Source organism: Cygnus atratus, unplaced genomic scaffold (genome assembly GCF_013377495.2).
Source record: "Cygnus atratus isolate AKBS03 ecotype Queensland, Australia unplaced genomic scaffold, CAtr_DNAZoo_HiC_assembly HiC_scaffold_34, whole genome shotgun sequence".
In the NCBI taxonomy this organism is placed as follows: domain Eukaryota; kingdom Metazoa; phylum Chordata; class Aves; order Anseriformes; family Anatidae; genus Cygnus; species Cygnus atratus.
The window spans coordinates 402,092-418,366 of record NW_026109932.1 but is presented as its reverse complement, the minus strand read 5'-3'; the positions used below and the strand labels follow the sequence as shown (position 1 = coordinate 418,366).

Below are 16,275 nucleotides of genomic sequence, written 5' to 3'. Positions count from 1 at the left end.
GGTTTCTGCTCCCAGATGTGTTGTGCTTTATCCCCAGGAGGTAGCCAAGCACCTCACAGAAGCTCTCTCCCTCCCCATTCTTAACAGAACAGGGGGAGAGACATAGGAGAAATATTGGAGAGACTGTATCAGGGAGTGTAGTGATAGGACAAGGGGCAGTGCTTTTAAGCTAGAAGAGAGTAGATTTAGATCAGATCTAATAAGAAATTCTTCACGCAGCGGGTGGTGAGGCCCTGGAACAGGTTGCCCAGAGAAGTGGTGGATGCCTCATCCCTGGTTGTGTCCAAGGTCACGTTGGTTGGGACCTTGGGCAACCTGATCTAGTGGGAGGTGATTCTGCCCATTTCACAAGGACTGGAACTAGACCTTAAGGTCTCTTCCAACCCCAAATATTCTATGATTCTATGAGCATGCTGGCTTCTCAAGATTGCTTCTCCTGAATATTAACAAGTGCTTGGAAGAAATGGAATACAGCTGTCTGTCAGTCTGTGGGTGTCCTAACTAATAAAAGGACAGGAAAAATTATTCCCATAAGGAACTCCTATTGTGACATGGGAGAAAAGATGGCACTGGAAATAGGTGTCTCTCTCTAGCTGACATAAGGAAGAACAGTGATTGCATCAGTTTGATTCAAAATTGATTCCCCTGGAGGCCCAGGGACTTGTCAAGAGCTCCCTGTGCTGCTGAGCTGGGCTGGGCTCCTGGGCCCAAGGGGAGTGCCTGGCAAGCGGGCAGCGCTCCAGAGAGACAGCTCAGCCCAGTAGTAGCTCCTCTGCAAAGCGCAGCAGGGCTGGGGGCACTGCCTGCAGGTTACAAGGGCAGCTGAGAGAAGGGAGGGAGATGTTAAAGGCAGTGTGGAGGGGGGCTGCTGAGAGCTCATTGAGAGGGAAGTCTTCCCAGCCCTGAACAGGGTAAGTCTCTTCCTGCAGGGCAGCACAGCTGCTGTTCCTGGATGCCATCTCCAGATTTGCTGGCAAATCCCACAGCATATGGGATCTTTGAGGAGGACTCACAGAGCTTCTTTGGATAAGAGGAGAACAAGGTCCATAGCAGGGATTACGTGCCACAGCTGTCAGAGGGAGAGGACACAATGGTTCCTCCTGGAGGGGATGGCTACAGGCTGTTCAGCCAGGGTGCAGGCATGGGTGGCCAGGGCTGTGGTGCAGAGCAGGGTCCCTGTTGTGCCCCACGGGACTGTGTGTCGGGGCAGGGCCTCTGCCGTCTGCCAGGCTCAGCACTCAGCCTGCCCAGGGAGCTGCCCAGGGCAATGCGGCAAGAAACTGCGGGTGGAAGGAGCCCCCCAGTCAGGGCAGAGCAGGGTCCTGCTGCTGCCCAGAGGCTGCTGCCTGGGTCAGGCTGCTCACAGCTCCACAACCCCCGCAGACCCTGTCAGATGGGACTCTTCAGAAGGAAGGTCAAGGCTAAGGCTGCTTGCTGTGGTCTGGGCTTTCCTGAAGCTGTGCTTTCACCTCTCTTTGGTTCATCAGGAAAGGAATGGAAATAGAGCTGTACAGAGTGGAGAAGATTTTGAGTTTCTGTCACCCCAAATTTTAAGAGGAACCTCAGAAAGTGCCTTCAGCACCTGCAAGCCTTCAGAAGGCAGCAGCATCACCTTCCCAGTTTCATCAGGGCTTTTGTGACCTGCTCTTCAGCACCTGCACGCACTGAGAGGGTGCAGGGCAGAGCTGAGCACAGCAGATGGGATGGGGTCTGGAAGCACTGGCAGGACACAGACATGGGGACAGCAAAGCAGCTCCTGCAAGGGACTCTTGCAGGCAGCAGAAATGGTCAGGAAGAAAGGGAACTGCAAAGGGAAACCCTGCTGCAGAGGATAGACTGGCACCTCCTGCCATCCCCTGCAGTGCAGATGTCGTCCCTGAGCAACCCCCCTCAGCTCTCCTCTCCCACCCAGCAGAGCCTCTGCCCTCTGGGCTGGGAGATCCTGGGCAGGAGCTGCCTCCTGGGTAGGCAGAGCCCCAGAAGAAGGAAGGTCTGCCTCTCCAGTTATGTGCCCTGTCCCACTGCCCGGCAAAGGGCTGAGAGCCACTGCTCTGCCATGGTGCTGCCTGGCAGGCAGCAGGCACGGCTGGGCAGGGTGACCCCTTTCTGCTTGCTCATCTGTCCCTCCCCTCTCTCGGTCATAGTGCTTGTCCTTTTCCCTCCACCTCTCTGTGTTGCTCTTTCTCTTACGCTGGGGCCATTGGGTATGTCAGCTCTTTGGGGCAACAGGGTGGGGGTAAACTGAGGATCAGATGTTGGCACTCAGCATCCTGTGAAGGATGCCCCAGGCAGAGAATTGTTTTTCTTAGAGTGCATTCACCCAGCACAGGGCAGAGCGCCAGCCGGGGAACAGGAAGTATGCCGTCCGGATCAGGGGAGAATGAAAGTGAGTGTTCAAGGGGTCTGTGAGAAACAGAGTGGATTTTGTTCAGCGACCCTGTCCTGACTGTCTGTTTTTCCATCCTTGGATAGGCAACCATGCCCTGAAGGCAACAAATGTCCAACAGCAGCTTCCCCACAGAGTTCCTCCTCCTGCCATTCGCAGACACACGCGAGCTGCAGCTCCTGCACTTCGGGCTCTTCCTGGGCATCTACCTGGCTGCCCTCCTGGGCAACGGCCTCATCCTCACAGCCATAGCCTGTGACCACCGCCTCCACACCCCCATGTACTTCTTCCTCCTCAACCTCGCCCTCCTCGCCCTGGGCTCCATCTCCACCACTGTCCCCAAAGCCATGGCCAATTCCCTGTGGGACACCAGGACCATCTCCTACTCAGGATGTGTTGCCCAGGTCTTTTTCTTTCTCTTCATGATTGGAGGAGAGTATTGTCTTCTCACCCTGATGGCCTACGACCGCTACGTTGCCATCTGCAAACCCCTGCACTACAGGGACAATAATGGACAGCAGAACTTGTGTCAACATGGCAGCAGCTGCCTGGGGCAGTGGCTTTCTCAAGGCTGTGTTGCACACTGCCAATACATTTTCCTTCCCCCTCTGCCAAGGCAGTACCCTGGACCAGTTCTTCTGTGAAATTCCCCAGATTCTCAAGCTCTCCTGCTCAAATGCCTACCTCAGGGAAGTTGGACTTGTTCTGATTGGTCTCTCTTTAGCTTCAGGGTGTTTTGTTTTTATTCTTTTCTCCTACGTGCAGATCATCAGATCAGTGCTGAGGATACCATCCAAGCAGGGACAGCACAAAGCTTTTTCCACATGCTTCCCTCACCTGGCTGTGGTCTCCATCTTTTCCAGCACAGCCATATTTGCCTACCTGAAGCCCCCTTCCATCTCCTCCCCATCCCTGAACCTGGTGGTGACAGTTCTGTACTCGGTAGTGCCTCCAGCAGTGAACCCCCTCATCTACAGCATGAGAAGCCAGGAGCTCAAGGACACGCTGAAGAAGATGAGTCAATCAGTAGTCCTTCAGCAGCAATAAGCTGCCCGTGTCTCTTCACAAGGGATTTCCAGTTCATCTCAGGAAACTCTGGTCTTTGTGCTTTGTGATAATCTTGTTTGTCTGCCTTCACTCCACTTCTGCAGAGTGGCCTAAAGCCACTCTTTTTTACCCAGAGGCCCTTGTACCTGTGTCTAGTGTTACGGTACAGCTGGCTTCCCCTGTCACATCTCTTTAATAAAAGGGTGTTTCCTCAGTGTTAGTGCCTGGAGGTTGGGTTCTTCTTCCAGTGTATTGGTCAGAAACAGGCTGAAGAAGTTGTTTTATCTTCAGGCGGAGGTCACTGCTCTATAAAATTGCTCTCAATGGCTCTATGTCCAGGTGGAGGCCGGTGAGGAGTGGTGTCCCTCAGGGGCCTGTCTTGGGACCAGTACTGTTTAATATTATCAGTGACGTAGACAGTGGGATCAAGTGCACCCTCAACACGTTTGCCAATGACACCAAGCTGAGTGGTGCTGTTGATACACCAAAAGGAAGGGAAGATATCTCTTTGGACCTGAACAAGCTTGAGAAGTGGGCCCATGTTAATCTAATGAGGTTCAACAAGTCCAAGTGTAAGGCGCTGCACCTGGGCCAGGGCAATCCCAGACATGAGGACAGACTGGGAGAAGAACTCATTGAGAGCAGCCTTGCTGAGAAGGACTTGGGGGTTCTGGTGGACAAAAAGTTTGACATGAGCCAGTAGTACATACTTGCAGCCCAGAAGGCCAACTGCACCCTGGGCTGCATCAACAGAGGAGTGGTCAGCAGGTCGAGGGAGGTGATTGTGTCCCTCTGGTCACCCTTGTGAGGCCTCATTTGGAGTGCAGGGTCCCCAGCACAAGAAGGATGTTGATCTGTTAGAGTGTGTCCAGAGGAGGGCCACAAAGTTGATCAGAGTGCTGGAGCACATCTCCTGTGAAGAAAGGCTGAGAGAGCTGGGGTTGTTCAGCCTGGAGAATAGAAGGCTCCTGGGAGACCTCAATGCAGCTTTTCAATGCTTAAAGGAGTCTTATAAAAAAGATGAAGAATAACTTTTTGCTTGGGCCGATAATGGTAGGACAAGAGAGAATGCCTTTAAACCAGGCCCCTCACTCTGCAGAGCATCACCACCAGCTCTGGGCACTGCAGGGAGCACGGGGAGGGGACAGGAGTGGCAGGTCATGCCAGCATGGTCACGTTTCCCTAGGGAAAGGCTCTCTGAAGACAGGGACATCTCTGGGGAAGAGCAAAGGAACATCTCTGTGCTTACAGGGAGGAATAAATGAGAAAGGAAATCCTTTTTCTGCATGCATCAGCTCAAGGCAGGCTGCTCTGTCACTGGGACAGCAGCAGCAGCATGAGGATCTCCAGGTGCAGGAGTCCGGTGCGTGGGAGAGGGGCTGGCACAGAAGGGACGCAGGAGGTCAGGGATAAGGATTTCTTGGAGCCAAGCACTTGAGCTTGGAGCTGCTGTGCCCTTTGGAGGGGCTGCAGCTGCGTTGAGCGCCCAGAGCTCTGCAACACCCTGTGGTTGGCACTATAATGGGGCCATCCCTGAGCGTGCTGCTGGACTGGTTGGAGACAAGGGAGGGTGGGAAAGCTGGGGAGGGGCTGGGCCGGGCTGGAAGGTGCCTGGCAGAGGAAAACTCAGATGTTGTCTGAGTTGTGTGGCCATGCCGGGTGAGGACTCACGGCAGGAGATTTGTGGTGCAGAGCCAGAGCTCGTGGACAGGAGCTCCATCTCCACCACCTCCATCCTCACCTTCAGCTCCCTGCCTGTGTCGGGGCAATGGCCAACCCTGTCCAACCTCTTCCCTGGACCAGGCCACTTCAGAACCCAGAGCAGGGACGTCTGTGAAGCCCCCCATGGGACATGGTCACGGCAAGGCAGGAGTCAGGCGCATGGGGAAGGGGAGAGCCATAGGGAGAGGGCAGCAAGGGCTCCAGTGGGGATCATGCTGGGGGACCATTGCCCACCCTGAACACACCCTTCCCTGTGCTGTGTCTGAACAGTGGGACCATGGGACCACGTACAGGGCAACAGGGCTGGGCTGGTGCAGGGACAGAGCCCAGACATGAGCCATGAAGCCTCTGCAAGGAAATGACAGAAAGGAAGGGGATAAACAAGGAATTAATGGACGATTCCTTTGTTATGCAGGTATGATCGGGGGAAAGGCAGCGCTCACATGGAGCTTGTAGCTGCAAGAAAAGTCAAGAGTAAAAATCCAAGTTTCAGTGACTGCCTTAGAGCCCAAGCATGGACAAGACAAAAGCAGGGCTGCTGTTGAAAGAGGAGGGTGACTGCATAAAAGCAGACCCTGATGGGGCTGGAGGCACTCAGTGCCTTCTTCGCCTTAGTCTTCACTTCTCACTCCACAGGTCTTCAGTCCTCCGTGCTTCAGGAGAGGGACCAAGGAAGAGAAGAACAGGGATGGACAGGAATTTCATGAAATCCCACAGGACAAATGCCAGTTTCTGCCCCTGCAGGGGACTAACCTCAGCAAAGACACAGGCTGGGGGCTGCCTGGTGGGGAGCAGCCCCATGGGAAAGGTCTTGGTGGGCAGGGGGCTGGGCAGGAGGCAGACAAGTGCCCTGGCTGCAAGGGAGGCCAGCAGCGTCCTGGGCTGTGTGAGCAGAACCCTGGCCAGGAGATGGAGGCAGGGCATTATCCAGAATACTGCATCCAGATTTTAAATCCCAAAGCCAGGGAAGATGTTGGCAAGCTGGAGTGGGTTTGGGAGGGGCTGCCAGGATGGTTGGGGCCCAGAGCACTTCACCTCTGAGGAGAGGCTGGGAGAGCTGGGCTTGTCCAGCCTGGGGTAGGGAAGGCTGAAGGGGATCTCCTGGAACCTGCCAGGACCTATGAGGAGCTCATTGAAAGGGAAAGAAGCCACTGATATGGAAGGAGCTGGGCTATCTATTGTCTGACATTAGTAGAGGAAACGTAGTGAAGCCTCAGGCCATAGCATGAGCTCCGCCTCGCCTGAACGTGGCATGTAGTGGTGACTGAGCAACAGTGAGTGGCATTCTGTGGGGCTCTGGGTGGCACTGATGGGGGACGGAGGATGTGCTGACCATGGAGGTGCCAGAGGGGAGCCTGCCCTGGGAGATAACATCAGCCATCCTGCCCTGCAACAGAGAACCACCAATCTGAAGGAACATAACATGTACGTGTGTTGTGGTTTAGCCCGGCTGGCAGCCAAACACCACACAGCCGTTCCCTCACCCTCCCCCCTCCCTCTCCGGGATGGGGGAGAGAAACGGGAAAGTGAAGTCTGTGAGTTGAGATAAAGACAGTTTATTAAGACAGGGAAAAGAATAACAATAGTAATAATAATAATAATAATAATAATAATAATAGTATTAATAGTAATAATGTGTATGAAACAAGTGATGCACAATGCAATTGCTCACCACCCGTTGACCGATGCCCAGCCTATCCCCGAGCAGCCGGCCCCCCCCCTCCACCCCCGCTAGCCACCCCTATATATTGTTCAGCATGACGTCAGATGGTATGGAATACCCCTTTGGCCACTTTGGGTCAGCTGTCCTGGGTCTGTCCCCTCCCAGCTCCTGCTGCATCCCTAGCCTGCTCGCTAGCAGGACAGAGCGAGAAGCTGAAAAGTCCTTGGCTTGGTGTAAGCACTGCTCTCCAACAATTAAAACATCAGCATGTTATCAGCGCTCTTCTCATTCTAATCCAAAACATAGCACCCTGCCAGCTACTAGGAGGAAAATTAACTCTGTCCTACCTGAAACCAGGACAACGTGTTAAGAACTGATTGGACTCTAGCAGAGGAAATTAAGCTTGTAAGGGTATGAGAACCCAGGGAAAGCTTTGAGCAAGGTCCCTCCTTGGAAGCACCCACCTTAAGCTGATATATGGCTACCATTAAATTCTTGCTGTGTTAAATAAAAGTCAACTCTGAGTGAATTCTGGATGCCTGGGGGTACCAGGCTCTGTGCAAGACTCCTGTGAATCTTCTTCTTTCAAGCTCTAGACCTGAAAGATGTCAATTGATATCAGTTAATATCAGTAAAAATGAAACAAGGAACTGAAAGATCTAAATCTAAGAAAATGTGTCCACACACTTTGTATATTCTACAATTCCTGGGAGGGGGGAGGGGTTCTCTTGGTTTAATATAGTAGTCATTGAGGGGATTCTGTGTCTATTGGGTGTCTAAATGACCATGGCTAAGGGCATCTTTTCAATAGACTACCTGGATATGTGCCGTTCCAATTGCTGTCCAGATTTCTCTCTCCCCTTGCTTTTTCTTCATTCAGATACTTCTCAACTACCTGGCTCCTCCATGAGCTTCAGGGAATTAGAGAATTGCCCCATCTCCCGAAAGTCCAAAAATTTTAGTCAACTCCTTAACCGTGTTCATTCTTTTCTGTCTCTTTTTCTAAGACTTCTCTTGTGCAAATAACCCTAGTGGAAAGTAGACACAGACACAGACACAGACACAGATTTCTAGGTTGGAAGAGACCTCAAGATCATCGAGTCCAACCTCCGACCTAACACTAAGTACTCCACTAAACCATATCGCTAAGAAAAAAAAAAAATAGATGAAGTCCTTGCCGCCCACCAGGCGGAAGCCCCATGGCGAGGGGCCGCGCAGGGCCACCGAGTGGGGCATGGTGGTGGTGGCGCCGGGGGCAGGCTCCGTGCCGCTGCGCTCCGGCTCCAAAGTAGATCCCCTTAGATGCAGCTAGGTCATGGCAAATGTTTCTTCTTCATTATGGGCCTGAGTCTTGGCTGTGAGAAGCTTTCCCAAAAGGTCCACCAACTTAAAAAGAATATACCCTCCTCCACACCTGCATGAACCAGTATCTCAACTATTAGGAGTAAGCATCCATCTGCTCAAGAAAGGGGATATGGTGGGCGCACACCCTATGCCACCCTGTGATTTTCCCTATGTGACCATGTCGAGGAAATGAGAAAAGGGCATGGGAAGTCTACCTCGACCCTAGAGGCACGGGTACGTGTGTTGCAAGGAAAAACAATCACAAAACTGGGGTTCTTCCAGGAAAACTGCTGCTCCTATTTCCATGAATACTATGACCAGAACTAGAAGGGCCCTGCCTCCAGCTAAGTGGAGGGACAACCAGCTATATTGGACTGTGTGGATTTGATGGCCTGACACATCAGATCCACAAGACTATGAGGCTCTAATGGACACCAGTGCAAAGTGTACTGTAATGGCATCAAGCTATAAAGGGGCAGAACCCATTTGTATTTCTGGAGTGACAAGGGGATCCAAACAATGTTACTGGAGGCTGAAGTCAGTCTAACTGGGAATGAGTGCCAAAGCACCCAACTGGGACTCGCCTGGAAGTTCCATGCATCCTTGGAATAGGAACAGGGAGGGAGGGTACTTCAAAGATCCAGAAGGGTTCCAGTGGGTTTTTGGCATATCTTCCTTGGAGGTGGAGGACATTAAATAGCTGTCTGCCTTGACCCGGTCCCTCACAGGACCCTTCTTTTGCAGGGTTGATGAGGGTCAAAGAACAGCAGTTACTGATGGCTACCCCAGTGGTGCACTGATGGCAATATCTCACTAACTGAGATTCCCTGATTCCCATCCATGAGCTGGTTGAAGTGGAGAGCCAAGGGGTGATGTTCTGGTGACAGCTAAGATAGAGTTAATTTTCCTGCTAGTAGCTGGTAGGGTGCTATGTTTTGGATTAGGATGAGAAGAGTGCTGATAACATGCTGATGTTTTAATTGTTGCAGAGCAGTGCTTACACCAAGCCAAGGACTTTTCAGCTTCTCGCTCTGCCCTGCCAGCGGGCAGGCTAGGGGTGCAGCAGGAGCTGGGAGGGGACAGACCCAGGACAGCTGACCCAAACTGGCCAAAGGGGTATTCCATACCATCTGACGTCATGCTGAACAATATATAGGGGTGGCTAGCTGGGGTGAGGGGCCAGCTGCTCGGGGATAGGCTGGGCATTGGTCAGCGGGTGGTGAGCAATTGCATTGTGCATCACTTGTTTCGTACACATTATTATTAGTAGTACTGTTATCACTATTATTATTATTATTTCCCTGTCTTAATAAACTGTCTTTATCTCAACCCACAGGCTTCACTTTCCTGTTTCTCTTCCCCATCCCAGAGGGGGAGGGGGGAGGGTGAGGGAATGGCTGTGTGGTGTTTAGCTGCTGACCAGGTTAAATCACAACAGGTGATCAGCAGCAAGACTTGCTCACACTTTAATAGTCCCGTATGGCCAGTGTGAATGGCTGAGGGAGAGTGGAGACTAACAGTGGACTATCATGGCCTGAATGAAATCATGCCACCACTGAGTGCTGCAGTGCCAGACATGGTAGAACTTCCATACGAACTTGAATCACAGGAAGCCAAGCAGTATGATACGACTGATATCACTAATGTGTTTTTCTCAATCTCTTTGATATCAGAGTGAAGGAGAGAGTTTGCTTTACCTTGTAGGGCCATCCAGTCCTCCTGGAATCGACTGTTCCAGGGGTGGAAACACAGCCCTACCATTTGCCATGGACTGATCCAGACTGCACAGAACAGGGGGAAGTTCCTGAATACCTGCACTATATTGATGACAACATAGTGTGAGATGACACAGGAGCAGAAGTTTTTGAGAAAACAAAGAGAATAATCCGAATCCTTCTGAAAATCAGTTTTGCCTTAAAACAAAATACAATCAAATACAAAACACAATACAAACCTGTACAGGAGATCCCATTTATTATACTTTTAGAGTACTTTTCCAAAAGTTATGCAGGAGAGATGGGATCACTTCTCTTAAGAGCTCTAAAAGTTATGGTTATAGTCAAGTCTTACTTAAGCCTGAACTGTGTCTTTTCCTTCAGTTTTCCATCTTAATTTAAGGTTTTGACCACCTCATTGAATATCTCCAGCTTTTGCAAGAGTTTTGAAACTTGAAGATACGGTGCCTTTATAGTTTTTAATCTCCTTCTATCTTTTTCATACTATGCTTTCAGGGCTCCTATCTGTTTCTCAGCATCCTGGGTTTGACCTGTACAGCAGGACAGTTGACATTAGTAATCTTTGTTTTCATGGCTCAGATCTCTTCCTCTTCAATATTCAGGTTCTCGCTTTTCCTGGTACTTCTTCCTCTTAATCCATTTATTATTTGGCAGTAGAAAATCTCACCTGTGTTGGCAATAAACTGCACTTTGGTCAGTTTTCTCTTGCCCTTTTGTCTTTCCACTCCTTTCAACCTTGCTGCACCTGTGTCACATACAGAGATGGTTTTGTGCCCAGCAGGCACACATCTCTATGAGAGAGAGAGCCCACTCTGGCAGCCCGACAGAGCTGAGGCTGCTGCATCTCCATGCCCCTGGGTTCAACCCGAGCAAGGCAGAGCATATACTCCTGGAAGGCACACACACAAGCCTCTCCAGCTGAGCAGGACGGGGACACATTAGTGGGAAATGTAAAGTGGTTGTGTGTGTGCATGCATGCTTGTGTGTGTGTGTGCAAGGTGGATCCCTCCAGCAGCTGGGCTCAGACACTCAGCCTCCCCAGGACAAGTCCCTGGCTCCCATTCTCTCCACTTGAGGGCATCTGAACAGGCCCTCTGACACCCTGGTTCTAGTCCAGTTGCTGCACTCAGCCCCATGTACACACACCATGTGTCCCTACAGCTCTTGGCAGCAACCGCCTTCGTATATTGTGATGCAGAGAGCTGCTGCCAGTGGCTCATCTTCATGGGTTTCCTTCCTGGACATCGGGGTGGTGGCCCACCCAAGGCAGTCCTAGAAGGAGCTGGGACAAGATCTTGGTTCCACAGGAGCCTGTGACTTGGGTTTCCACCTGCCATTGTGCTTTGTGCTCTTCTGGGCTCATGGAGTTGGCCCTTGTTGAGCTGGGGGCTCTCCTGTGATGGGTCCTGGAAGCAGCCAGGGCAGGGCATGAACTGAATTACTCATCCTGCCATCGCTTCCCTGGGCCTTCCTTTTGCGTGCAGATGCACTTCTTATCAAACAGCCTAAAACAATCCAGACGGAACATAAACCTCTGGAGACATCTACTTGTGGAGGTCACATACATATGGAGGTGGTATTACATAAGATATGACAGCAGAGAACTCGAATTGCTCTTCAGAAATGCATCACGATTAGGGGAAAAGCTGTGCTGTTGCACGGGCAATGGCTTCCTTCAGGGCCAACATCACAGCCTTGTTTCTAAGACTGTAGATGAATGGGTTTAAGAATGGGTACAGGACAGTGTTCAGCAAAGCTACAATGCTGTTGGTCTCCAAAGAAACATGTCCTGAGGGACGTGCATAGAGAGCAATGCAGCTTCCATAGACAATGGCCAAGGTGGTGAGATGGGAAGAGCATGTAGCAAAAGCTTTTTTCCTCCCAGAGGCTGCTGGCATTTGTAGAATACAGAGAAAGATGCTTGTGTAAGATGCCAGAGTTAAACACAAGGAAGACAGCACAATAAACAATAAGAAAACTGAGTCTATTTTCCAAAGCAGGCTGGTGTCAGAGCAGGACAGTTGGAATAAGGGGGTGTTGTCACAAAAAAAATGCTCAATCTTGTTTGAACCACAGAAAGTGAGCTTTGAGAGCAGCACCAGGCGGTAACTCAAGAATGTGAAGCCCGTGACCCAAACAGCAGCAACCAGGTGGATGCAGAGCTGATGCTTCATGACGGCAGCATAGCGCAAAGGCTGGCAGATGGCAATGTAACGGTCAAAGGACATGACAACAAGGAGAGCAAACTCTGCAGCACCCAGGGCAAAATAGAAGGAGGACTGGGCAAAGCAGCCACCTACTGAGATTGTTCTCCTGCCAGAGCTCAGAATCACCAACAGTTTGGTGCTTGTGGAGGACGTAAACCAGATTTCCAGGAATGCCAGATTGCCAATGAAAAAGTACTTGGGGGTTTGCAGGCGGTTATCCACACACACCAGGAAAATGATGGCTGCGTTCCCCATCACCGTTGTCAGGTACATGAGTAGAAGGAGCAGGCTAGAGAAATAGCTGTAGCCTTTGATCAAGCCCTGAGAAGCCCATAAGGATGAATTCAGAAATGACAGTTCCATTGTCTGTTCCCATGCCCAATTTCCATTCATCCTGCTGAGGCAGGAACATGGCAAAACCAAGCAAAATAATTTCATGGTCTGGACAGAAGGCTATCTCCTTCCTTCTCTCTTTCCTTGCTTGCAGGCTTCCTATACAACACACACAGAGATTCCTTTGGACATTCCTCACACCCCGGCTTTTCTGTTTCACATATCTGGTAGAGTCCTCTGAGAATTTCTTGTCTTCTTTCCACCTTTGTCCATCAGCCACAAGTGATTCTTGCTGCAAAAACACAAGGCTAAGAAGGGATTGTTACTCTATTGTACTCCATTCCTGGGAAATTCCACTCAGAACAATTGTAAATATCCATCATACCAATGTTTCAAAGGGAAATCTCATCTCCTGTACAAATATTTTCTATTATGTAGATTCTAAACAATCAGTTCAAATATGTACATTGAAAGTTATTCTCTCTCCTCTTCAGTACTTGCCTTTTCGGACTAGCAACATCTGGGGATCCCTTGCTTGATTTCAAAATAAGAAAATTTCAAGTACATCTTTTGTAATGCCCTGATTTCTTCTATGTCATTTGTTTCTTTAGGAAAGAGGGAAAATGGGGACCAAGTGTAGCTTGCATTTTTTAGTACTCTAAATTAAGGCCAAAATTCATTATGGTCCCACCAGGTCAGTGGAAATGGATCTGTCACGCAATCTCATCTGACCTCATTCTGCGCCAAAATGCAGTTGTTTCCAAACAGTTGCTCTTCTCTCCTACTATCAAATGTCCTCACCTAAATGCCTTTCTTTTCTGAGAGCTGGAAAAATCTTGTCATCTTCAAAAGCTTAAGGACAGTCCTTGCTGTACAAAGAGGAAGCACCTAAAACCAAAGAAACAAACAAACAAAAACGCCAAATGCTACTGTGTGGGTTTATATTTCAGTTGTCTAAAAGTCACATCCTTCAGGCTGAGCAACTTAACTTACTCCCATATTGTCAACGGTGAGAGAGAGAAGAGCATCTGAAAGAGATCCCTCACCTTTATTTCTCATGGCAGTTCTAGGCTGGGACGACCCAGCCACGAGCACTTTCTCTTTTCTCCATTGACTGTTGGGGGAGCCTCAGGAGAACAAGTTCTCACAGGCACCAGGAGTGAAGTAGATGAAACTCATTACTCAAGTCAAGTCTCTGATTATTTTAGTAAATTATTCTCTTCTGTAAATCAAACTACTCCTCTAACAGGAAAATAAAGAAAATTAAAACAAAAACCACAAGAGAAATATATTTAATAAAGATGGAAATTTTCCCCTTCACCTTTCCCTATGTGTTTAGACATAGAAAGGATCACAGCAGATGACTACAAAAAGAGAACACCTCCAAATGTAAAGGTGGAGGAGGAGATGATGGGTTAGAAGCAGTGAAGTGGTTTCTCTGTGGGCTGTGTTGTCCCCTCAGAGCCTGTCCCAGGAAAGAATGGGTGCATTTAGGCAGTAAAATGGGAAGCTCAGAAACAGGGAGTACTCCATGTTTGCATGGACATTTCAGCCTGGGACTTGGGCTGGTCTTAGACCCCAAGTGCCCCACCTTGCTCTTTGCCTCTAGACTGGCAAAGGAAAATCTCTGCACTGGCTTCATCTGGAAAACTTGTTGAGATTAACCCATTAGCTGTAATTGTTTTAGCAAAAGCTCAAGCCCAGTCACCAACAGCAATATGTTGTGGTTTAGCCCTGACAATCAGCTAAGCACTGAGGGGATCTGATCAAAGACCATTTCCCATGCAATGAGGTAAAATAAGAATGTGAGGCAGTGATAGGAAACAAGTCTGGTCAGTCACATCAATCACAGAATCACAAAAACAGAAAGATTTGGGTTTGAAAGGACCTTAAAGATCATCTATTTCCAATTGCCCTGCCATAGGCAGGGACAACTTCCACTAGACCAGGTTGCTCAAAGCCCCATCCAACCTGGCCTTGATGAATTCCAGGGGTAGGGCACCCACAGCTCCTCTGATCAATCAGTTCTAGTGCCTCACCACCCTCAGAGAAAATAATTTCTTCTGAATATCCAATCTAATCTACCCTCTTTTAGTTTAAAAGCTACCTCTGCTCTGACTGGAAATGCAGGCTGGGGAGACCCACTGGGCACAGCTGTTTGTGCTGCTGCTCCTAAGGACAAGAGATATGGATCCCGATCTGTCTCAGGAGCCTCACACGGAAATGTAGCTGCACGGGGTTCACATCCAAGCCTGATACATGAACTCCTTATCCTGGTGGTGATACTCAGGGAAGAGGAGCACTCTTTTGTCAGCACTCTGGGAGGCAGTGCACAGCAGCTGTCCCAGTCCCTGTCTTTTCTACCTCCTGCAGCCACTGTCAATGAGGGACAGTCACCTTAAAGGCCTATGTCATGCTCTTCTGATCCGTGCAGAGGTTTCAGATACCCAAAGGCACCAGAAATGTCCCCAGAAACCATTGTCCAGGCTATCCCATCCATTTTTAGTCACAGACTCTCATCTGCATGGTACCTCTCCTCCAGCTGGACTCCACCCATCCCAGATAATTGCATTGCCATAGAAGGTCTCGGTGGGCTGCATCAGCTCACTGCTTTGGAAACTCGTTTGTCCATGTTTCATCTGGGCCATTGTCCATGGTGGGGATGGGGAGAAGCTCCTTTCCTCTTCTTGCCTCCCACCTGGCTGCTTCATCTGGATGAAACTTCAGCTGATGAGCTGCAGGCCAGAGAAAAATCTTGTGTCTCCAGAGAAAGATTCTCATCAGCCAAAGAGTTCATCCAGCAAAGATCTGCATGGGTTGTGGTTGTTGAAATTTGGGAAACAGAGTACTAAAATTGTGCTCTCCAGTGGGCTAAAGCAGCCCTGTGTTTCAATTCTCCTCTCTCCATGGAGGAAGGATTTTGCCAGCTGGCACTGAGCAAACTATTATATATTTTAAGTGTACTCCTTGATGTTATAGCAAGAAATAGATATATAATTAAAAGCATACATACGTTTATATATCTAAAAGATTTCCTTGGTTTTATTATATTCTTTAAAGTTCGTCATCAGATAAGGGAAGAGCTACCGATGCCGTCTACGTGGACTTGTGTAAGGCTTTTGATATGGTCTCCTACAACATACTCCATTAAACTGGAGGAATACTGGTTTGATGGACTGACTGTTAGAGGGAGAAAAGAATTGAATAAATGGCCTCATCCAAAGAGTTATATTCAATGTTTTGATAACCAAGTGGAAACCAGTAAGGAGTGGTATCACTTAAGGGTTCATGCAAGGACCTACTATTAATACCATCATTACCAACATGGAGAGTGAGATTGAGTACACCCTCAACATCAGTTGACACCAGGCTGAGTGGTGCAGCTGACATGCAAGTGGGAAGGAATGCCATCCACAGGGACCTAGACACACTTGACAAGTTTACTCATGAGAAACTCCTGAAATTCAGCAAGGCCAAGTGCAAGGTGCTACACCTAGGTAATGGAAAGCCCCACTCTCCATGTAAATTTGGGGATGAATAGATTGTGAGACTGCCTGCTGAGAGGGACTTGTACTGGTGTACTCCAAAAAACGAAGATCTGGCTATCAGCTGGCAGTGTGCACTTGCAGCCCAGAAAGCGAACATCATGCATTGCATGAGAAGAAGAGAGACCAGCAGGTCGAGGGAAGCGATTGCTTTCCTTGCCTCTTTCCTAGAGAGTCCCCACCAGCAGTGCTGCATCCAGTTCTGGGATCCCCAATGCAAAAAAAAAAAAAAAAAAAGACATAGAGCTGTTAGGGTGGCTGCAGAGGAAGGCCATGAAAATGATCAGAGAGC

The 16,275-nt window shown here is 49.5% G+C and overlaps 2 protein-coding genes across 2 annotated transcripts in view; one reads left to right on the top strand and one right to left on the bottom strand.

Moving 5' to 3' along the window:
- LOC118260520 (scavenger receptor cysteine-rich type 1 protein M130-like) overlaps positions 1 to 16,275 on the top strand; it is a 180,515-nt gene that overhangs the window by 20,540 nt on the left and 143,700 nt on the right. The gene's annotated exons all lie outside the window — the stretch shown is intronic.
- Positions 11,533 to 12,481, bottom strand: LOC118260511 (olfactory receptor 49-like). Its single transcript, XM_035570839.1, is given in 2 exon segments — positions 11,533 to 12,396; positions 12,398 to 12,481. Coding segments are annotated over 2 exon segments (948 nt in total).